The sequence below is a fragment of the Diabrotica undecimpunctata genome, chromosome 1 (genome assembly GCF_040954645.1).
Source record: "Diabrotica undecimpunctata isolate CICGRU chromosome 1, icDiaUnde3, whole genome shotgun sequence".
Taxonomy (NCBI): Eukaryota; Metazoa; Arthropoda; class Insecta; order Coleoptera; family Chrysomelidae; genus Diabrotica; species Diabrotica undecimpunctata.
Window position 1 is genome coordinate 101,244,255 of NC_092803.1, and position 25,371 is coordinate 101,269,625.

The following is a 25,371-nucleotide window of genomic DNA, read 5'->3' on the forward strand; positions in this document are numbered from 1 at the left end:
TCACAAAATCAATACTTTTCTTTTAACGTTTAAAAAAACACACACTTGTCGATTTGATATCTTTTCTCACTTCCCGTCCAACAGCAGATGGTCCCTTTTTTTCCGCTTTAAAGTTATTTTCGTCTCTCAATCCCTTCCATAATTTTCTGTTGACCAATCAACATCCTTGACTCCTTTCTCCAAACGCCAACACTTTCCAATTCCCATACTTGTATACCAAAATATTAGACAAATGACTTTCTACTTTGTACTAATTCCCTTAATGACTTATTTCGTGGTTACCGAAATTAATCCTTAAAAAAATACAAGTAGATTTGATATTTCAATATAGCATTATGTTTACTTAAGCTAATCAATACCTATAAAAAAATATCCTATTTTGAAAAGTCCGAAATTTACCGTAAATCTAAAATTGAAAAAGTCTCTTTTCTTCACAAAACAATATAACTTCACAACACAATAAAATTAAACCACACATCTAAATATGCTATAACTATAACATGTTTTTACAAATTTTTGTGTCTTCTTCTTTGTGTCTATTAATTATTTTTTATATACATTTTCGGATCATATTAATATAAATATATATATATATATATATATATATATATATATATATATATATATATATATATGTATATCTATTTAAATATATATACCCACACTCAAAAATGTTTTGCATAATGTAATATTTTCAAAATTATCCACCTAATCTAGTAAAATCTATTTTTTTTTTAACAAAATACTTTATTATATATACAAAATTGTATGTTTTGAAAAAAACAACAAACAAAATTTAAAGGATTAACAATTTATTATCATTATTTATAATATGTATTATAAATATATTTTTTTTAATTCGTAAAGATATAGGAACTAATACTTAATATACCGTATTTCCACCTCTTGCATCAATACAAGACTGAATGCGATGTCCCATGCTTCTTATAAGTGTATTAATATAGTTCTGGTCCATGGTACCCCATTCTTCAATCGCTGCTATTCTAAGGTCTTGTAGTGTCCTTGGAGGTGGCTGCTGACACTGAATTTTTCTTTTGTGCATATCCCATCCCTGCTCAATGGGATTGAGGTCAGGTGAGCAAGGTGGCCATTGTAATCTGACAATATCTTCTGTCTCTAAAAAATCTGTCACATGTCTTATACAATGGGGAGGCGCATTGTCGTCCATAAAAATAAATTCTGCACCAACAGCTCCTCGCCACAGGCGTACAACAGGCCTAAGAATGGTATCAATATAAATTTGTCCATTCATGTAACCAACAATAGGAATTAAAGGAGTTTTATTATTTAGCATGATGCCGCCCTAAAACATTATGGAGCCACCTTGATATGGGACTCTTTGGACAGCTTGGTTAAGTTTATCCTGTCGATTTGGGTTTCTCCAAATCCTAATTAGGCGATTATCCGAGAAAAGGCTTATTTTGGTTTCATCAGAAAATAACACGTTTCCCCATCTGTTGTCATGCCATTGTAAATGTTCATTGGCCCATTCCAGTCAAGTCCTTTTCTGCTCTAACGTAAGCTTTGGTACAAACAATGGTCTTCTTGTAAATAAATTCGCCAAATGTAACCTGTTTCTAATAGTCTGATCGCAAATAACAATATTATGAGCCTGCTGGAGCTCTCTTCTAATAGCTGGGGCAGTCATAGTGGGGTTTCTCCGGGCAGTTAACGTTAAATAGCGTTCTTGGACATTGGTAGTACTTCTGTGTCTTCCGCTTTTTCGACGATCGCTAACAGAATTCGTCTCTCGATATTTTTTCACAATCCGAGACACATCACTCTGATTAACTCCAACCCGGACAGCAACGTCGAGTTGTGTGTGGCCTTCCTCAATCAAAGTAACGATTCTAGCTCTGTTGAACTCAGATATCACTTGTCTATTCATATTGTTCACTACAAAGTGAATAAAACGCAAACCAATTTTTACAAATATAGGTTTTCGAAAACTGATGAATACAATATGAATACTGAGAATTTTTGCGACGATTACGAAACAAAAAACAAGCAATAAAATACATTATTTTAGTAGACAAAAATAAAACAGTGCAAAAAATTTCAAATGAGAAACGTTCAGTGGCGTTACTGATAATATGCAAAACATTTTTGAGTGTATATATATATATATATATATATATATATATATATATATATATATATATATATATATATATATATATATATTGAGATGATTGGTGTATAAAGAAAATAATTTACAAGTTATATACTAGATAATATTAGATATTAAAAGTATTTGGTTATTTTAATAAGTTATATACTAGAGAATTTTATAAAAATATATTTATGTGAGGGCATTTTTAAGAAATTAGCATATAATAATTGTAAAAAGTTGTATTTTAATGTTGTAAATATATTTAAGTGAGCCATGTGATTAGGCAACCAGATATACATACTCTCGAAGTGACAGTTTAAGTAATGATTACGAATATAAAGTGGGGTTATAATAATACGTTGTTTAAAATGTGTAATTTATTAAATTAGAATGTTACGTTACTAATTTAAGTATATATTCTGATCTGAAAAGCCTAAATGTCAACAAAATTATCAATAGAAAATTAAAGAATTCTCCAGAATAGAGAATTTGACCTTTGTTTACGGTGGAACACTCTCGAAATAATGGTTATGTCTGTGGATCGAAAATATACTTTTTTCGAGAACATCCATATAGAAGAAATAGAACAAATCGAACATGATTTCTTACCAGATGGTTCTGGAACATGAAAAAAGGATATAAATACCCGGTGATTTGGATTCAAGGAGGTCAATTCAGTTAGTCAATCAGTTATGAGTTACAGTTACTATGATGGCCAGTCTTAGTATGAAAATTAGTTAGAGGCAGTCAATCAGTTACAATTGTTCAATATAGTGAGTTAAATCAAGATTAAGAAACAGTATAAAGAAAATATTATTGAAGATTAAAAATTATGTTATGTATAAATGATGATAATGGAAGAAGTAATAATTGAATATTAAAATTAAATAATATTTTTGGTGATTGGATATTGATATATTGAAAAGAAGAATAAAAATAAATGCTGTTTGATGGTTTGCTTGGTGGTTTATAAATGCTGTGAAGAAAAATATCTTAAATTGGTGGAAGCTGATAATTGGAAAAAGTAATTTCACAAAAACAAGGATAACCGAAGCTGAGAAGAAGACACTTGAGTGGTGATTATAATCTATATAGTGGAAAACAGTTTATTTAGGCATTCAGTGACAGAAAGGTACAAAATTTTGTTAATATAATTTAGTTAGTGTCATAACAATTTCAATTTTGTAGATAGTTTGTTTAAATTTTACATTGTCTATAGAATTTAATTAGTTTCATAAGAATTTCAATTTAAAGATAGTTTATTTTAAATTTACATTGGCTAGGTTAGATATATATGTTTCATAATAAATATAATAAAGATAATTTAAAAAAGTACTTACAAAATAATTCTTTGAGAACCGCGATAAAAACCCTATATTATTAAAAACACTCATTGCTCATCATTCACAAACAATACATCATAACAATTTGGCGCCCACCGCGGGGCTCTCTATTTAAAAGAATTAGTTTGGGAAGATAAGTGCTCTCATATAATTAAATTAATTATCATTAGAAAGAAAAATTATAGATTTTATTTTTAATTATATTTGAACAAGTAAAGTCTCAAAATGTCTCAAAAAAAGAAAGGTACAAGAAGCAAAAAGAATGAAGAAGATGTGGAAGTAGAAACACAACCTATACAAGAGGAGAGTTTAGTTCAAGTTCCACAAGATACTGCAGAAATGAATCCAGAAAGAGAGGAAAATGTCAATATGGCAGCTTTGATGTCATTAATGATGCAGATGAACAAGACAATGGAAGAGAATTCAAAAGAAATCAAAGAAGACATAAAAAAAATGGAACAGAAAATGGAAGAGAATTCAAAAGAAATCAAAGAAGACATAAAAAAATTGGAAGAGAATTCAAAAGAAGTCAAAGAAGACATGAAAAAAATGGAACAGAAATTAGAAGAGAATTATAGAAAAATAGAAAAGAAAATAGAAGATAATAATAATAAAATTGTAAAACAAATAGAAAAACAAATGGATAAAAAACTTGAAACTGCAGAGAAAAAAGTAGCAAATGAAATAAAAAGTATACGGAATGACTACAAGAAAAGGATAGAGAATGAGAGGACAGAAGTAAAGAGGATTATTCAAGATAATAAGATAGATATAGAACAGAAAAGAGAGTTGCAGAAAATGTAACTTAGAAGTAAAAATTAACGAAGACAGGAAATGCACAGGAAACACAGAAGAAAAATTAGACGATATACAACAAAATGTCCAAATAAATAGTAATCAAATAAGAAATGTGGAACAGAGAATAGATGATATTTCACAAATGAGAGACATAGGGAGACCTTACTTAAATTTAACAAATGAGACTGGGATTAAATTCTCTGGTAATATAAAAAATTTGCATCCTAGAGTATACATAAATAGTTTAAAACATAAATTAAGATTTGTGAATAATATTAATGATATTAAAGATTATATTAGAATGACATTAAATGACAATGCAGCAACTTGGTTTGCTAGTATTGAAAATGATTTAGATAATTTTCAAACATTTGAAAATAAATTTTTAAATTATTATTGGGGTGAACTAGAGCAAGCCAAGTTTAGAGAAATTCTATATTTTGGAAAGTATAATCACAATTTAAAATCAAATATGGTAGATTATGCATTAAAACTGATAACAGTTGCAAAATATTTAGAACCACCACTTAGAGAGGATGAAACAGTTTTAAATGTATCTAGACATTTTGATGCTGATGTTGTGCAAACAGTAACTGTACAAAATATTCAAACAATAGAGAGTTTTATTAATTTTATTCAAAGAATACAAAGAGGTAATATGACAAGTAATAATAACAACAATAGAAAAGGCAATAATAACTTTCAATATAATAAGAATGATAATCAACAATATAGACAATCATATAACAATAATACTAGGTATGGTGATAGTTTACAAAATTTTAATAATAATAACAATAATCAAAATAGACAGAATCTTAATAACAATACTAGTTATAATAGACAAAATTTTAATAACAATACTAATTATAATAGACAAGATTTTAACAATAGAAGAAATACAGAGCGACCTAACTATAACAGACAGGTAAATTGTGTTCGAAGGAATAGAAGCTGCGAAGACAGGGAACGAAATAGTACAAGGCAAGAAAATGTGAGTAGAAGTCATAGTAGGGAAAGACATAGGACATCAGATCCAAGTAGTCAGATACAATCTGACAATTCTAATAATCAAAATTTTGTTCAGTAAACTTTCTGAATTACAAGTTAGGCCATTGCTACCATAAAAAACCTTCTGAATTTATTTCTTTAGATGAAGATAAAATTATTGAATCTATTAATTTAATTTATATAAATGCTTTGGCCAAAAATAAAATGATTAAAATTATGATAGATACTGGTTCAGAAAGTACTTTAGTCTCGGAGAATTTTATTTTTAATACATTAAAACTATCAGATATAATAAAGATTCCAAAAATTAAAATTGTTGGTGCAAATAATAAGAAGTTGGGAGAAATTGATAAACTAGCCAATTTTAAAATTAATATTCTTAATAAAGAAATTAATATGCAAGGATTTATTGTCAAGGATTTGTGTTGATATATTAATGGGAAATGATGAATTGGAAAAGAAGGAAGTAAAGATAGATTTTGAAGAAAAAATGGTAACTTTGGAAGGGCAAATAATTAAATTTATGCAGAAAGATGAGGTGGAAGAAGGAATAAGAGTTGATAGGATATTATTAAAAGAAAATAATGATGTTTATGAAGAAGAAATGTATTTGGATGATAGGGATATGTCCCAAAAGAATGTAAAGAATAAGTATTGTAGTGAATATTTAAGGAATGGAAATTTTAAGCAGATGGATGCCTACGAGGTGGAGTGCGTAAAATTGGAAGCAAGGAATAATGAGTACATAATGAAGAATAATTTTATTTGTAAAGAAGAAGATATGATAAAAGTTTTAAATTGCCCTGAAGAATATAAATCAATAGTTGTTTCCATATTGCAGCAACACAAGGGACTTGTCAATAAAGAAAATAGAATTGCACTAAATTATATCCATAGTATAAAAGTTAAAGAAGAAAAAGATTTTAAAACAAAATCATACCCAATACCATATAAATACAGAGAAGAAGTAAACAAAACAATTAATAACATGTTAGAAGATGGAATCATTGAGAAGGCAGATACACGTATTATAAACCCTATAGTAGTAGTGCGTAAAAGATCAGGTGAAATCAGGTTATGTTTGGATGCAAGGAATATTAACAAGATCACTGAGAAGCAATTTGAAGCACCAATGAGTATAGATGTAATACTAGGAAGAATTACAGGAATGTCATTTTTCACTAAAATTGATTTACAGCATAGCTTTTGGTTAATACCTCTAGAAAGAAAAAGTAGACAGTATACAGGATTTCAGATAGATGGAGTAGTATATCAATTCAAAGTAGTACCATTTGGACTTCAATCATCTTGCAGTGCTCTATGTAGATGTCTTCATGATATTTTGGATCAATATGAACATTTTGTAATTCACTACATTGATGATATCTTAATTTTTTCTAAAACGGCTGAAGATCATGAGAAACACCTAAAAATTATAATCAACAGATTAGATAAAGTTGGACTAAAAATAAATCAAGAAAAATGTACATTTTTTCAAAAAGAAGTAATATATCTAGGTTATAAACTTAACACTAAGGGAATCGAAATGGATCCAGAACGGACACAAGTCATTCAGGAATATAAAACACCACACAATTTAAGAACTTTAAGAGGATTTATTGGAATAATTAATTATTATAAAAGGATGATACCAGATCTAAGTTTAAAAGAAATTCCATTACTTGAACTACTGAGAAAAAGGTGTAAAATGGAGATGGGATCAGAGAAGAGAACTAGCATTCCAAGAAATTAAAAACATTTTTCTGTCAAATTTAAAAATATACTATCCTGACTACACACAGCCATTCATATTAAGAACATATGCATCCATAGAGAGATTATCAGGGGTATTATTACAAATACATGATGGGGTCGAATACCCAATACAATTCATTTCAAGAATTACAAAGCCACATGAAAAGGGTTACTCAGTTTCAGAATTAGAACTAGCAAGTATTATACACTGTGTCACAAAATTAAGATTTTATTTGTTGGGTAATGAATTTACAATAGGAATAGATCACCAAGCTTTAACATCTATATTAAATAACAAATATGGAAACAGTAGAATACATCGGTGGAGTCTAATATTGAGTGAATACTCCTTTGAAATCAAATACATTTCTGGAAAATCCAATATAGTGGCAGATGCTTTATCAAGGTTAGAAAATTTACATGCATATTGGTTCAAGAAAGCTATGGATGCTCTTTAGGGACAATTATTTTGCAAAGAATGACATAAGTATAGCAAAAGAAATTACTACCTAATGCCAAATATGTCAAATAAACAAAGAAAAGAATTTCAAAAACCAGAACACATATAGATCTAATGTTGTATATGAAAAACTAAATACAGTGTCCATGGATTTTATCTCAAATTTAGTTCCAAGTCCAACAGAAAAAAAGCATATACTAGTGATAGTTGATTTATATACAAAATTTATTAAACTATATCCCTGCTCAAGAACAAATGTTAAAACATTGAAATTATATATTAATCAATTTTTCGAAGAAATAGGACCATTTAGAAATTGCATAATAGATAATGCTACATATTTTAACAACCAAAAATTTCGGGCATTTTGTGAGAAACAGGGAATCAACATTCATTTTACAAGTATCAGACATCCTCAGGCAAATCCTGCAGAAAGATATATTAAAGAAGTTATAAAATATTTAAGAATAGTATGCCAGAATCAACATGAAACGTGGCAGCAACATATACCACAAGTAGAATATTTTTTAAATAATACACATAATTTAAATACAGAGGAAGTACCAGAATATTTAGTGTTTGGCCATATAGGAAACAGAAAATGGAGTAATGAATATAATCAGGATATGTTAGAACAAGTAATGCAGAAAGTGAATAACCGAATTAGGAGGAAAGCTGAAAAATATATCACAAGACAAAATAAAAAAATAAAAAAAACAATCACATTTCAAAAAGGAGACCAAGTGTTGATTCGTTCACTTAGAAAATAAAGAAAACCGTTGTAAGAAATTACAACCAATGTTTGAAGGTCCATACAGAATTGAAAATCAGAATGGACTAAATAGTTATGTGTTAATAGATACAGATAATAGACCTAGAGGAATTTTTCATATCAATGACATTTTTAAATATTATGAAGAGATTAAATAATGTTTTCTATACTTTTAACACTAATATAAAAACACTAACAGTTCACTAATATATCCATTTTATTCAATAGACTTGATTTGTTAAATAGATGGTAGATTTCATTGTTGTGAATTAATTTGACATCATATTTATTGTCTTGTACATATGGAAATTATTTTGTACCCTAAAAATCATAATTTGGGGTTAGATACAAAATTGATTCTATAAATGTCTTTCTAATATAATAAAGTGTAAAACTTACCAATTCATATGGATGAAAGCCTGTTGAATGGAAATAATTCCTAGATTTTGTCTATAAATAAACATACAAACTTCCATTTGACATGACAGTTTGACGTAGACATGGAAACATAGGCGTACTTTATAGAACAATTTTTAAATAAGAAATTAAATTAGTTAATTTATTATATTACTAAGGTATGTGGATAAGAAAATTAATATTTAAAAAAATAGTAAGTAAATTATTTATTTTAAATTTAATTTTGGGGTATTGAGATGATTGGTGTTTAAAGAAAATAATTTACAAGTTATATACTAGATAATATTAGATATTAAAAGTATTTGGTTATTTTAATAAGTTATATACTAGAGAATTTTATAAAAATATATTTATGTGAGAGCATTTTTAAGAAATTAGCATATAATAATTGTAAAAAGTTGTATTTTAATGTTGTAAATATATTTAAGTGAGCCATGTGATTAGGCAACCAGATATACATACTCTAGAAGTGACAGTTTAAGTAATGATTACGAATATAAAGTGGGGTTATAATAATACGTTGTTTAAAATGTGTAATTTATTAAATTAGAATGTTAAGTTACTAATTTAAGTGTATATTCTGATCTGAAAAGCCTAAATGTCAACAAAATTATCAATAGAAAATTAAAGAATTCTCCAGAATAGAGAAGTTACCCCCATTTTTCAACCTGTTACATCTTGTCAAGTCCTGCTCTAGCAAAAAGGAATAAATGAAACTTAAGTTTTCAAAATCTTTCTTACAGTTCCTAGAAGAGTTGGAGTTAAGGATGTAGCACATTTCTACGATATTTCTCTTAAATTGGTTGTCAACCCTTTTTAGTACTTCCACATTTTCATAGTTAGCAATGTGTCCAGTATTCTTAATATGTTGGCTAAAAGCTGTACTAGTAGGCTTCCTCACAACATCACTCTTGTGCAAAGCTATTCTTTTTGAGAGTGTCTGGCTGATTTGACCGACATACACTTCTGAATCACATGAAATAGAATACACTACATTAAATTTATCCAGTTTTTTAACTCTTTCTGTCAGGTAGTAAAGTATGTTCCTAATCTTTTGTACACTGAATTTGCTATCACTATGTTGAACTGTCTGAAAAGGTTTGTGATCTGTGGTGATAAACCCCTGATCTAAGGCAATCTCCCATAGAAAAGTTCTACTGGTTCTCCTTCTAATGTTTGTCTTTGCTGTGTTCTTGCCGTTGGCATATCTTGGAAGAGCAGTTTGTTAAGCAGGATCTTAGGATAGTGATTTTTTCTAAGAATCTCATAAAGTAACTTGATGTTCTTATTGTAGTTAGAAGGGTGACAAATTCTTTTTATTCTGTTTTTCAGACCTTTGATGATGTTAATCTTCTGCTCATGCGGATGATACGAGTGAAAAGGCACATATCTAGATGAGAATGTTTTCTTTCTGTACCAGTCCAACCTTACTGTATTATCCTCATGTCTGGTTACATTGGTGTCGAGGAATGGCACCATATTGTTTTCTTCTATTTCGACAGTATATTATATGTAAGTGTTATATGAGTTGAAAACGTTAAGAGTGTAGTTGATTTTGTCAGCAGGGACTGCACATATAAGGTCGTCTACATATTGGTAAATGAAGGAGAACTGGAAATCAACTTCTTGAGTACAGTGTAGTGAAGTAGGGAGTTCATTACAATTTTTGCCAAAGATGGGGATATAGCTCCACCCATGGGTGCTCCTTTTATTTGGACGTAGAATTCATTTTGGAAAGTGAAATATGTATTGTTGTATAAAAAAGTAATCAGTTTCAGGAACAATACTTTGGGAATTGTACAGTTCTGTTCAATCAGATGGTAATTAGTTGTCACCATAGAAACTACCATTTCAAGAGGGATGTTGATAAACAAGGAAGTAACATCAAAACTCGCCAAGACATATCCTGAAGGTAGTAAAAACCCATTGATCTTATTTGCAAATTCAAAAGAATCTCTAATTTTGTAGGTATTATGAGAAGAAAAAGAAATGTCAATAATACCTGCTAGATATTTAGCCAAGGATTGAGTGGGAGAATTCTAACATGCAATTATAGGACGTAGTGGGCACCTTCCTTTGTGAATTTTTGGAAGTCCATAGTATGTTGGGGTGGTACCAGTATAGTTAATTAATTCCTTTTTTGTTTTGGTGGTGATATATCCTTCGTCATGTAGTTGTTTTATCAGTAAGTTAGTGTTTCTTTCTACTGATGGAGTCAGATCTTTGGGGATTTTTTATAGGAATGTGGGTCATTGAGAAGCTCAAATGATTTGGTGATGTACTCGTTTCTGTCCATTATAACTGTAGTGTTAGCCTTGTATGCTCTCGTTACTACAATATCAGGGTTGTATTTCAAAAATTTTCTCGTTTTTGTTTCAATGGCCATGGATGTACTGATGTAGTGACGTTTAGTTTTGATGTGGTAAGTAATGATGTTCGTGATTTTCGAACGTTTAAACTTTTGTGAGTCTGTAGGAAGTTCCTTAATACAGTACTCAATGTCAGCTAAGTATGTGTACATATCAATATCTTTCACTGAGATTGGTAGTGAAAATTTTGGATCTAGTGATAGAAAAGATTTTATGTCTTGAGGCAAAGATACATTAGATTGATTTACCAACCATACATTGTCATTTGTACTTGTAAGTGAAGCTAAAGAGTCTTTAAGTTGGTTAAGTTTTGAGATATTGCTTCTTTTTATACAGTTAACGATTCTTTTATATCTTTTGTCCTGTAGTCTCAGGAAATCAGACATCATGTTGTTAGAGAGTTTGCTATTAAGATACTTTGTTGATTTATCTATGCTTCTCTGTAGGTTTTTAATTTTTGTGTTGGTTTCATTAATAGTGATGTTTAGAATCCTCTTTGTTACAAGATTTCTTAGGTATGATATTTTTCTTGTGTTTTTATTGTCTGTATTTTCAGGTATTGATAGAGAGACAACAGAGAACCATAGATAAATCAACTACTGTTATATATATATATATATATATATATATATATATATATATATATATATATATATATAATATATATATATATATATACACTCGCGATCATAAAATACGGGTCACCTTGAAAATCACCGATATTTCATTTTTAACGAGCTTTATCGTAAATAATAATAACACAAATACAAACTAATGCATTTTTCTGGGATTGTTGTCTGCTTAGCGGTTTCCTTTGCAACAAAGAATTTCAATAGTGCCAATTTCGCGGAAAAGCGCCCATTTCCCAAAATGAACGGTACCTGTAACTGCCGCTTTTAAATGTCTCATTTGTGCTTCGACTTTCTGTTCAAACGCAACGAACAAACATTTATTATTGCCACCATTAGTGTTTATTAGTGCCATTATTAGTGTTTATTAGTGTTTATTTTTTGCCAAAAATACTCTTGACTGTTGATGAAACGGCACAAATTGTTGCGCTTGTGAAAGACGGTCAAACTCAACGGCAAGTCGCAAGAACTGTTGGCGTAAGCCTTTCTACGGTTCAACTAGTGCTTCAACGCTTTCAGGAAAAGGGTTTGTTGTCCAGATGACCTGGCTCTGGACGAAGAAGAATGACCACGGTACGAGATGACCGTTTTCTTGTGTTTCAGGCTTTACGAAACCGGACCTCAACTACGATTATGCATCGAAATCGTCTACAGGAAGTACGAAATCGCAATGTTTGCGTTGCAACAGTCAGGAGAAGATTTCGTTCTTTTGGACTATCTTCTCGGGCAATAGCTACAGGACCGACACTTTGCCAGGCGCATCGAGTTGCACGACTAGCTTTTGCTCGACAATACGCGCATTGGGAATTAACGATTGGAGCAAAGAGTTATTCTCAGATGAATCCCGTTTCTGCCTAACTGGATCCGATGGACGTGTAAGAGTTTGGAGGAGAACCGGTGAATGATTTTCACAAGCTTGCATTGCTCCAAGAATGCCATTTGGTGGAGGCTCGGTCATGGCTTGGGGAGGTGTATCTTCCGACTTCCGCACAGAATTACCCTTCATCGAAAATGGGTCCTTAACTGCACGAAGGGACATTACGGAGATTCTGGAAGAACATGTTATGCACACCATGGCAAGGCTTGGAGAAAACGTCGTTTTTATGCAGAACAACGCGCGAACGCACGTTGCCATGATCAGTATGCAATACTTGGACGACGTTGGAATTACGAGGTTACCCTGGCCAGCTAGGTCTTCGGACCTGAATCCCATCGAACATATCTGGTACGATTTGAAAAAACGCATTCAACCCCTAACATCTCCTCCTAACAACGGACAGGAGCTTAAGGATCTGTTAGTGAGAGAGTGGAATAACATACCACAACATGTCATCCGGAGAAAAATTGAGAGTATGCCCCGTCGTCTGCAAGAGGTCAATAGAGCAAGTGGAGGCAATACACGATATTAGTCATTGAAATTTCACTGACATTTTTTAGTCATTGAAATTTCACTGACATTTTACCACGTATTTTCCATTTTTTTCGCATGCCTGTTTTATCAAAAATTTGGTTTGTTTTCTGCTTTTTCAATAAAAACAATAAAAAACCGTTCTTTTTTTCTTTCAAAACAAACATTGATGACAAATAAAAAATACGTAAGCCTAAAAAAAGGTTATTACTGCACCAGAGGCAAAAATATTCCAGAAACTTGAAATTTTCAAGGTGACCCGGATTTTATGATCGCGAGTGTATATTTATATATAAAGACTAGTAAGTAAAGAAGTATATTTAACAACCACCATAGAAGCTATTACTGTTACTATCTGGTGTCCAAATAAAAATACTTTCTGTATCATTTACATACGACCATCCCACAGCCTTACTGAAACTGAACTAGTAAATTTTATTAACCAACTTTCAACCCTCTTTATTTTAGTAGGCGATTTTAATACAAAGTATACTTTAGTGATTGGAAAAAACATTTGGTAGGGGAAAAGTTGTTGAAAATGTTTTAAACTTCTCTAACATCTGTATATTGAATACCGGACAAAAAACACACTACAACATTTCTAGTGCCACTTTCTTCTCAATTGATCTAAGCTTATGTGACCCGAGGTTAACACTACTTCTAACTTGGAACAAAATGGATTGCCATTACCTTGATTTATAATTCTAATAGCAAATCTAGAGCAAACATTTCACGATGGAAATTATATCAAGCTAACTGAAAGAATTTTTCAGACTTGATTGAAAACAAGATCAACCAGCTATATCTGCCAGAAGATCCTGATGCAGCACTAAACTCCCTAGTGATTTTAATCACCTTGCTGCTGAAATACACATTGGAATATGGAACGAATAATCGAATATGCACAATATCGGCCTCTCGCAAAACTGTCCCTGGAGGAATACTGAATGTAAGAACGCTGTCCGAGAAATCAAAACGACAATAAGTAAATATCGTAAAACTAGAACTGAGGCAAACCTAATGAAATTTAGGCAAAAGCGTGACGAGTGATGAAACAAAGTAAAAAAGTGATGGATTCGGCCGTTACTTGATGGAAATTCATTTTATGTACAATAAAACACTAAAAACTTTGTTTTTAAAAATCTACAAAATTTATTATATTTTATCACTGCGGCTGTTTCGACAGAGTGCCTTTCTGAAGTGATCTATTTTTGGATGTGTTTATAATTTATAGTCTTTAACGAAATAGATTTGAGCTGGCCAATTGGTCTAAACCAATGTTATTAATCTAAACACACACAACGAAATAGGTTGAGGAGGGGAGAACTGTTTGTCTTATGTTGATCATTTAGAATTGTGTCTGTGTTTTTTAATTTGTTAATTTCCAGTCTTTATTAGAATCTATGGAAATTACCAAATTAAAAAACACTATTTCGTTAAAGACTTTAAATTGTAAACACGTCCAAAAATAGATCACTTGAGAAAGGCACTCTGCCAAAACAGCTGTAGTGATAAAATATTACACATTAAACAAATTTTGTGGAAGTTTTGAAAACAAAGTGTTCCGGTCAAGTTTGAAAGAAAATTAAACAAATGCACGGGAAACAACAAACTTTTCAATTTCAACTCTTAGTTTTCAGAATTGAATAATAACCGAAGATGATCAAATTGCCATATTCATGGCAATTCGTGACAAATATTCTTATTCCCCATAAAGATCTTCCTTTTACTACAGACCTGTCAGATCACCTCTACGCTTTAAATTCACATTTAACTTCTTTACTCTATCTACTTTAAAAAATTCTGTAGCACGAATATACCCTCCATATTCCTCAAAAACCCAGCCACCAATGGACTCACAAAATTAGTTTCATTTTATAACACTGTTTGAATCAACGAAAAGTTTTCTAAATTATGGAGACAGTCATTCTTTTAATAAAAAACTAGATAAACCTTTAATAAAACCGTCGTCTTATATACATATCTCATTAACATGTTGCATGTGCAAATTAATTGAAAAACTAATCAATAATATATTTTTCTGGTTTTCTGAAAAGCATAAAATGATTACCTCTGTTTAAGCAGGATTTAGACCACAACGAAGCGTAAGGGTCAATTTAGTGTTACTACAAAATCATATAACCGAGAATTTCAATAAGTGACATTAAACAGTTGTGGCAGACTTCGATATTGATAGCTTCTTCGACAATATACTGACAAGACAAAAATGTAATATTACAGAAACTCGTCAATAATAATATTACATGCAATATTTACACAATCATAAATAACTTTTTAGATCACCGTAATTTTAAAGTTGCAGTAAAAAGAAATGAGCAAGGTCTTCTCAAACAACTTAATGATATACCTGAAGGCTCTGTTTCAAGTCCAACTCTGTTTTACTGACATCTCCAAAAAAGTTCATCAACCGGTAAAAGCTATATTGTACGGTGATGATCTATTTATTTACTGTAGTGGAGCAAGCCTATCCAGTACATTAAATCTTATTTAAAATTCTGTAAACAACATATATTCCTAGTCCAAATAACATGTTATCAAACTTTTAGCAAAAATTTTTAAATATTAAGGTTTACCAGAAAGCAACAAAGTGTCTAAAACTCTAAAATTTATCTAAACGGTGTTACTTGACTTAGAGTAAAGCATTATAAAATCTTGGGACTAGTATTCGATCAGAAGTTAAACTGGAAAATACACTTAAACAATCTAAAAGATAACTGTAGTGGTAAATTAAACATCTTAAAAACATTTGTACATCATCAATGGGGAGGCGAAACAAAATGATGCTGATAATTTGCAGATCCCTTAGGTCCAGGTTAGATTATGGTTATTGTCTATACATTACAGCATCAAAATTTGACTTAAAGAAGCTGAATCCTATACATAACAGTGCTGTAAGTATATGCTTGGGAGCGTTCAGATCCAGTTCCCCAGATAGTTTATACGTTAAAGCTAACTAAGCTCCACTTTAGACCAGATGCACGCAGCAACTATTTAACCACGCTACTAGGATTTGTCATTCTCAGTAACTTAATATATTTTTTGATAACTAACCTGCAAGGACATATTGGCCTTACATCGGCAAATTACTGACGATTCAACAGGTACTCTCACCGCTCTCACAAAATAGACTTGATAGCAAATACGTCTTCAATTAAATCTACTCCGTTCCTCCTGGGAATAAAACTGTCCTTAAAATAAATATTATCCTAAGTCAATATCCCAAGCATGAAACACATTCTTTTACTCTACACAGGTTTTCGTAAATATTGTTAGAGAATTAGATTTTAATCGAATAATCTACACTGATGTCTCCAAGAATAATGACGGAGTTAGTTCTGCATTCACAACGTTAACAAAAATTATCAAAACATCGACCCTTCCATCGTTTTGTAGTATTCATTTAGCTGAATTAGTAGAAATACTTCACGCTATAAACTTGCTTATAGCTACTCACGCCTCTTCAGCAATCGGCATTGACTCCTTAGCATCTATCAACTCGATAATAAATATTTTCACCAGACAATTAACTTTTTAAGCTATTTATTACTCTATTAACTTACTGGATGCCTAAGGGGTCTTGGGCATCCATTCCAAACTCATTGGAATAGGCTGCCTTTAAATTGAATTAAATCGAACTAAATATTGGTACATTTAAACCGCCAAAAATGTGCAGAAAATCAACCGTAGTACTTAGAATGCTACAAATTGAACATACCAGACTAACACATGGATACTTAATGAATTTTGAAATCCCTCTCATGTGCCAGTATTACAAATGGCAGCTGTCAGTTAAACATATCCTCTTCGATTGACTAAAATACCAACATGAACGACGACTTCATGGACTCAAGAGTAACTTGAATTAAGCACTAAACTCTCCAACTGATGTACAGCACACCATAAGCTACCTCCAGAATATATATATTTTTAATAAAATATAAATACTCCTGTATTGTAAATCACTAATTGCTATATTCTGTTATCCTATTATTTAATAAATTACGTATATCTAATATTTTTATAAAAAATATATAAGATATTAAATGTCATCTTAATAAGCAAAATTAAATATCAAATGGTATTTTGTCTTAATTGTTCAGAGAAATAAGAAACTGGATGCTCTACCTGTTATGAGTAAAATAATAATCAGAACAGCGGAAGAAAGATTTATATGAAATCGACAACCAATATAAACTCCTACACGTTGCATAGCAGGTGGTACTTAAAGAACAGTAATATAGTAGATAGTAGAAGCTACGAAGAAAAATAATTAATGATTTTTATATATTATATATCAAAATATAAGAAAGTGTTTTGGAAATTCGTGAAGCGATGCGATAAATGACAAAGGCATAAACATTTAATATTATGCAAAGGGCGCTTACCCATTACTTGGAGATCAAACAGCATTTAAAGCCATTTTCATATGATTGGTAGGTCTATTAGGGATATATGAAGAAGGAACAAAATATGTGTTTACGCTGCAGTGTAAATTACGTAAAGACAGAGAAAAAAAGCGGCAAAAAATATAGAAGCGGATTCAGTAGCTAAACCATTAGTAGTATACTTTAGCTTGAGGTAGGGAGTACCAAAAAAATAGCTACTATCGCTAGTATAGCTATACCGACTGAGACTTAGAGTTTATAACTATAGTTTTTAAGAAAACATGCACATTACTGCTAATAGAGCAACTCAACTCGACAGCATACCACCATGAAACAATTGTTAGACTAGAGAATACACATATGTGAAATATTGCAGACATATATATCGCCCCACTTTAGTTTAGAGCACATACATAATAATTATAACTGCACCAAAATACTTTTATACTGCAAACTAATGGTTTTTATTTTACTATTAAAATTTTCCTAGTTTTTATTTAATTTTATTTTAATTTTCTTTTGCACTCTTTGGTGTGATTTAGTTTTTGTCACTATTTTACTTCATTTAATCCTTTCTGTTACATTTTTTTCTACGTTTTGTACCTAGATTTTATTCAAATTATTCTATACTTGCTCTCTTTATCTTACAATAGGTCCCTTTTTGGTTTTTCTTCCTAGTAGTATTTATTAGTTCATCTCTTACTAAAATTGCCCTTTCTTCTATTATATCCTAATTTCATCTTATTCCTTGTGTTTTTATTGTTTTCACTATCGCGTCGTTTTTCATTTATATATTTATTTTCTGAATTATCGAAAGTCTTTCTTTTTTCTTGTTTAATACAAGTTTTTTTTATTATCTACTTTTCTTTTAAATAGTTTAGCTGTTCTTGCTCTCTTGTTGTTCTTGCTCTATTCTACCATTTAAAAATTCATTAGTACTCCCAATTTAAATTTTTTGTTCAATTTGATGTATTTTATTTTTTCTTCACTGACTGATAGTCCACTCAATTTATCTCTGGATTCTATCTCTTAAAAAAAATTAATGCTATTTTCTAACAAATATAGTTATGGTAGCTGTATTTTCTACAATTTGGATATTTTCTTGTTTATTATAACACGTTTAATATTTTTTTAACAATATTGTGAAGAGCTGTAGTGAATAATACCACTGAAAGAAGGTCGACTTGTTTTCTCAGTTTCTATCTGTATTTTTTCCGTTATGAATTTTTTTATATTAATTATCGCTTTTGAGACTCTCATGGCCTTTTCAAGTCTTACTGTTAGTTTGTTTTGTACGTCTAATAATAGGTGTACTTTTTTGTCACACTCATGTCATACTGTCATACTTTAAAGACCCAAACTATAATACTCTGGTCACGTCATAAAGTACTTTAAAAAATATATAATTTACATTGCTTCGAATAGGGAAGGATCGAAGGTACACGTGGTTCTAATAGCAGAATATCGTGGCTTAAAAACTTAAGACAATGCTATGGAAATCGACTGTATTATTATTTATAACTACTCTTATTAAAACCATAATAGAGAATATAGTAGCCAACATGATATCATATAATTGATAAGCGATATGAAACTAGAAGAAGTAAGAAAAAATTTGCCATCAGAAATACCTTATTAAGGAAATAGACTGGAAATACCTGGAGCGCATGCCTTGACATTGTATCAATAATTGCACAGGCATTGTGATTTTTAACAAAGGAGCATGCATATCTTCCATATAAAGCAGCAGATTTCTGATTGATTGAGAAAACGTAGAACAGATGCTGAAGTTATAGAACAGTTCAAACAAAAACCCACAATGAAAGCCACCCATTATAGAACGCGGAATTCAACCACCCAAGGCTAAAATTTAGAAAAAGTTTTCTGTGTTATGTGACAGTCGATCTGCACGAAAACTAACCTCTTCCTCAAAAAAAGAGACCATCACACAGTAGTCTAGAATGCATAACTTTAAACTGTTTACGAACTGGTAAAGATACAGTAAAGAAACAATAAATATAAATAAAATAAACACACAAAAGACTAACGATGACCTGTGCGGATGCGAGAACAACGATATATGGAATATACTTTCTATCTGTTATGTGCCAGGAGCCCCTTAACTTGTGCCCTTGGTGATCTATGGTTGGTTCCAAAAAAGTAAAGTAAGTCCAAGTTCTGTTGTGGTTGTTCTGTTGTCTATCCTAGTATATCCTATGTTTATCCATTTTTTAGACTATGTTTTTCATACGTAATAGATTTCCATAAAGTCATCCTTTTCAGACTACCTATTTGTCCTTCGTATTTGTTTATTTCTGTCTTGGTTTTACTTGTTTCTTCTTTATATAAAGAATTTTTTTATAATTAGTCCTTTATTTATATGTTTGAGGTCAAATTGCATCTCCTTTATTACTTATTCCATCTCGACTTTGTCTTTTAATAGGTACAAATTCTTCAGCAACTGCAAGATTTAATTGTGTTAACCACTTATTTAACCTTTCACTTATTTACTCGTATATTGCTGACAATATACGAGTATTACTTTCTCTGTGTAATAAAATGAGCCCAGCGTTACGGAAGCAGTGCAGCGAAATGAAATAGCGGTTCGTGGTTCGCAGTCACAGTAATCAGTTGGAAGAGTCCACTAAAGCGACGGTATACAACATCTAAACTTTTTTAATCTACCTTTGTGGATCTAAACAAAAATCTATAAAAAAATAATTAATAAATAATAAAACTACTTTATTCTATTTTAAAAATATTATTGAAATTTTAAATATACAAAAAATATAATATGAAGCTTCGCGATTCTCTACAGTACCGCCGACTGCATCAGTTTTTTTGTTGGAGTACTTCTTGTTATTTTATTTTACTTTCTGAATATTGTTTTTATCCTTCCAGCTAACTATCGTGATCCAGTTCGAGTTTTTTTTGACCTCTTGTTTTATTTTCCTCTATGTCCGTATATAATCCTTGGCAAGTCAAATTCAAGGTTAATTCACTAAACTAATTATACCTATTATAAAATAAATAAAAGATAACAGAATAAACTTAATTAAGTATACTATACTCTACATGGATTGTATTTACGTCCAAAAATAAATAAATGTACCGTCTCCAACTTACGAGCAAATGTACTGTAACGTAACACAATTATTATTACAATCCTAAATGACTAAATGATTAACGAAGTTAATAGTATACTTAAATTTATAATAAACATTAAAATTGATAGTACACTCAAATCTCCAAAGTTTCATTTTTTCTTGGCCCTGTTAGTTGGTGTATGTTGAGCTTTTTCTCTTTTTAGTTAAAATCTATTATAATTTTAGACACCAGCTAGAACGTAAATTAAAGAAATTCGAAAAATTGTCAATAATATAAACCATAGATTGGTGCTGGTTCGTATTCATGACCTGTGTGAATTGTGTGTTAAATTAGGTTTGCAGTATATTAGCGTTTTGTTGTCCAAATATTTCACCTTCTAACCATCCTCACAATGATAGTGCAATGCAAACAGAAATAAGATTTCTAAAAAATTCATCAATAAATCAAACTCAACAATATAATCTACAAAATACTCCCGCAATCTCAAATACCACTCCCTCCACACTTACTACGTCTTCTCAAACCACATTACAAACAGTAGCAATCCCAAATTTATCAATAAACCAAACCCAACAGTGCTCACTACAAAATACATCTATACATTTGACCACTTCTTCAGTTCACACTACAATCGCAACACCTACATTGTCTGAGTCATCCTCTAATACCCAAAAACATAAATCAACCTTACCCGAAACAAGTCAACAGTTACCTCCAAATAAAAATACACATTTGAATTCTTACGAACCCCAAGTAACTTCGAACAAAGCAACCGGAAAAAGAACCCTAGAAGATGCAATCACGCCACCCTCCGAAGAAAACTTTGAAAAACATAAGCTTCAATTAAAGAAAAAAACCAAAACTAATGACAAAAACTTAAGAAATGATATACCAAATCTCCAAACAATATTGGAACCAGTTAGAGGATATGGAGAAAGGGAAAAGCAATTGTTAAGCTTCGATCAAGTAGTGGATCTATTCGAAAATTTCGAATAAAATCCTTTATAAAAAGGTATATAAAAAACCCAGTTGGGCTATGTTGCATTGACAAAACGTTTTCCTAATAAATATTCCATCATCAGTGTCAAGTTAATACATGGATGTAGCCACTACATATGTGGGTAAAAACCCTTTAAAAATTATTAAATAAGATTTGATTTACATTATGTCTAATTTACAGTTAAGATGTTAAAGTTACCGTTGGATTGGTAACATGGCGACATATGACTCTACATTAGTTGCGAGTCCTGAGACGGTATGTCTACGAGGACTTTGTCAAAGCAACTCTAGTTGCTCTCTAGCAACTAGCTCTACTCTAGCAACTTCAGTTGCTTTGACAAAGTCCTCGTAGACATACCGTCTCAGGACTCGCAACTAATGTAGAGTCATATGTCGCCATGTTACCAATCCAACGGTAACTTTAACATCTTAACTGTAAATTAGACATAATGTAAATCAAATCTTATTTAATAATTTTTAAAGGGTTTTTACCCACATATTTAGTGGCTACATCCATGTATTAACTTGACACTGATGATGGAATATTTATTCCGAAAACGTTTTGTCAATGCAACATAGCCCAACTGGGTTTTTTATATACCTTTTTATAAAGGATTTTATTCGAAATTTTTTAATATATGGTATACAGCCAAATACAGGAACTTTGTTTCCTTGTGGATTTCTATTCGAAAATATACAAGGATCAAAAGACATAATCAGCGTATCAAAATTGTACTCAGAAGACTCTCATGCACTTATAAAGTTTCTATCGGAATTACATCCACACTACATCGACAGAAGAATGAAAACCAAAATCACCAAATTAATACGAAAACTTGGCAAACACTCTGCAGTGAATACTTCATTGTCAGAAGAAGATTCCGATTCATCGATAAATAATTCCTTTAAAGAATAATTACATTCACTTCTCTGCTTCAATGGAACTTAAATGGGTTTTACACCCATTTTGAAAAACTAAAACATATTATCTCTGAAACACACCCATCTATTATCTGTCTACAGGAAACAAATTTCAAAAATTCAAACCATGTATATAACTTTCGTAATTATTCATGTTTTTATAATAACAGATTAAACCAAAACATTGCCAGTGGAGGAGTAGCAATTTACGTGGATGAAAAAGTCATGAGCACACAGTTACCAGTGACCAAATAACATTGAATTAATAACTATTGCAATAAATATACCTTAAAAGATTTATATATGTAATATGTATATCCCACCAAATCAAACCATATTCCAAGAAGATTTAACAGCTGTTTTGGAACAAATTCCTTCACCTATAATTATCGTTGAAGATCTTAACTGCCACAATCCGATGTGGGGTTCTATAAAACTCAACCCAAAAGGACGAATTATAGAAGATATTATAACATCCCAAAATCTGAATCTACTTAACGACGGAAGACCAACCAGACTCAACATACATAATGGCACATCATCGACAATTGATATTTTTCTTTGTGACCCTGTTCTGTCGACTACGTTAACATGGGACGTTCTACCCTACTTATATGGTAGTGACCACTACCCCATTATAATTTCTTTAACGCATCAAAAAACCACAAATATCGAATCGCCTATCTCAAAATGGAATATTAAAAATGCTGATTGGACTAATTTTACCAAACAGATCAAACAGGATATTAACCAAACCAACTTTACATCATCAAATGACATTGACAAGTTTTTAAGTACATTTTTACAAACCATCACAGCAGCCGCAGAGACGTATGTAAGAAAAACAAAAATTTTAAAGAAACATAAACCTCTTCCGTGGTGGACATCTGAATGCAGCCAAGCTACAAGAGCGTATAAGAAATCTTTCAATAAACTAAAGCATCATAAAACAGACGAATACATAACGGATTACAAAAAACGAAGAGCTGAGGCAAGATACATTCTAAAAAAGAATAGAAAAGAATCCTGGAGAAAATTCATCTCATCTCTAAATACCTCTTCAAGCACAAGTACAGTTTGGAGAAACTTAAGGAAAATCTCTGGCAAAAGCCAACCATATAAGATTCCTTTTCTAGCAAAAAATAACAAAATAATTAGTGATAGAAAAGAAATCGTGGATATGTTAGCAGACCAATACGAATTAAATTCCAGTGACGAAAATTACACTGATAATTTTAAAATACATAAAAACAACGTGGAAAAAAACGTATTGGGATTAGAAGGACATGAGATTCACAACCTTAACGTTCCTTTTTCCCTCATAGAACTTACTGAAGCCTTAAACTCTTTCAAAGATTCAAGCCCAGGACCAGACGGTATCCCCTTAGCATTTCTACTACATCTACCAGACAATGGAAAAAATTTATTACTAGACCTTTATAATTTTATCTGGAATAACCAGGTTTTCCCATCAACTTGGTCCGAAGCAATAATACTACCACTTCTTAAACCTGAGAAATCCCGGACATCACCTGAGTCATATCGACCAATATCGTTAACCAATGTTATATGTAAAGTGTTAGAGAAAATGGTAAATAAAAGGCTGAGATGGTATTTAGAATAACAAAAACTCCTTATTCCACAACAAAGCGGATTTAGGCAAAATAGATCCACTATAGATAACCTAATAGACTTAGAGTCAGGAATACATGAAGCATTTGCAAATAAGCAAGATTGTATTGCAGTTTTTTTTATATTAATAAAGCTTATGATACTGTCTGGCGATACAATATCATATCAAAATTGCATAATTGGAATATCAGAGACAACATGTTAAAATTTATTTTCAATTTTCTTCATTCTCGCAGCTTCATAGTTCGATCAGACAACGTTAACTCAGATAAAAAAGTTCAAAAGAACGGAGTACCACAAGGATCAGTTATAAGCTCAACCCTTTTTCTAATAGCCATAAACGACATACTTCAACAATGCTCACCGATTGTTAAAGGAATATTATACGCTGATGACTTAGTTTTATTCGCCAAAGGAAAAAACTCTACATCTATTCAAACACATTTACAACAAACAATTAATCAGTTAGAATCATGGTCTAGGACTATCGGATTACAATTTTCACCAACAAAAACTAAATGTATTTTATTCACACGAAAAAATGACACTCTAACTCCGCATCTAAAGCTATATAATCAAACCCTTAGTTTCACAATTAATATCAGATTTTTAGGTATGGTTTTCGACCAAAAGCTCACCTGGAAAAAACATACAGAAGAACTTAAAAAATCATGCCAAGCAGGACTAAATTTTATGAAAACTATTTCCAGCAAAAACTGGGGAGCAGATCAAAATACACTATTACATGTATATAAATCTTGAATTAGATCCAAACTCGACTATGGTGGGATTCATCAAGTAAAATATCAGTATTGGAAACATTAGAAACTGTTCAAAACACAGCTCTACGAATAGCTACAGGTGCGTTTCGAACGACACCAGTTGAAAGTTTACAATGCTTAACAGGAGAACCACCACTAAGTTTACGATGCAAATACCTTTCTCTCTCGTATGCTTCTAAAATAGCTAGTAATAAAGAACACCCTACTTATACCAATACGTTCACAGATTGATTTCAAGACACTTTCTCTACAACAAGACTAGATCCACCATTTTACGAAAGAGTTAGAAGAAACCTTCATGACCTACATCTTAAATTTCCTGAAATTCTCCCAACAAATTTCCTAACTTCTCCACCTTGATTAATACCAATTCCCAAGATTAATACTAACCTTAGTATATATAAAAAACGTGAGACTATAACAGACC

General features: G+C 31.1%; 2 protein-coding genes across 4 annotated transcripts in view; both read right to left on the reverse strand.

The window, feature by feature from the left end:
* Positions 1-25,371, reverse strand: part of LOC140451697 (adenylate cyclase type 6) — a 3,083,308-nt gene that overhangs the window by 2,519,096 nt on the left and 538,841 nt on the right. The gene's annotated exons all lie outside the window — the stretch shown is intronic.
* On the reverse strand, positions 10,906-11,448 carry LOC140434077 (uncharacterized). The gene has a single exon (XM_072522104.1). It carries the CDS (start codon positions 11,446-11,448, stop codon positions 10,906-10,908), a length of 543 nt encoding a protein of 180 aa, XP_072378205.1.

What these genes read in the sequence shown, in the direction of transcription:
- LOC140434077 (XM_072522104.1), bottom strand. Translation starts at nt 11,448, where the DNA reads ATGATGTCTGATTTCCTGAGACTACAGGACAAAAGATATAAAAGAATC.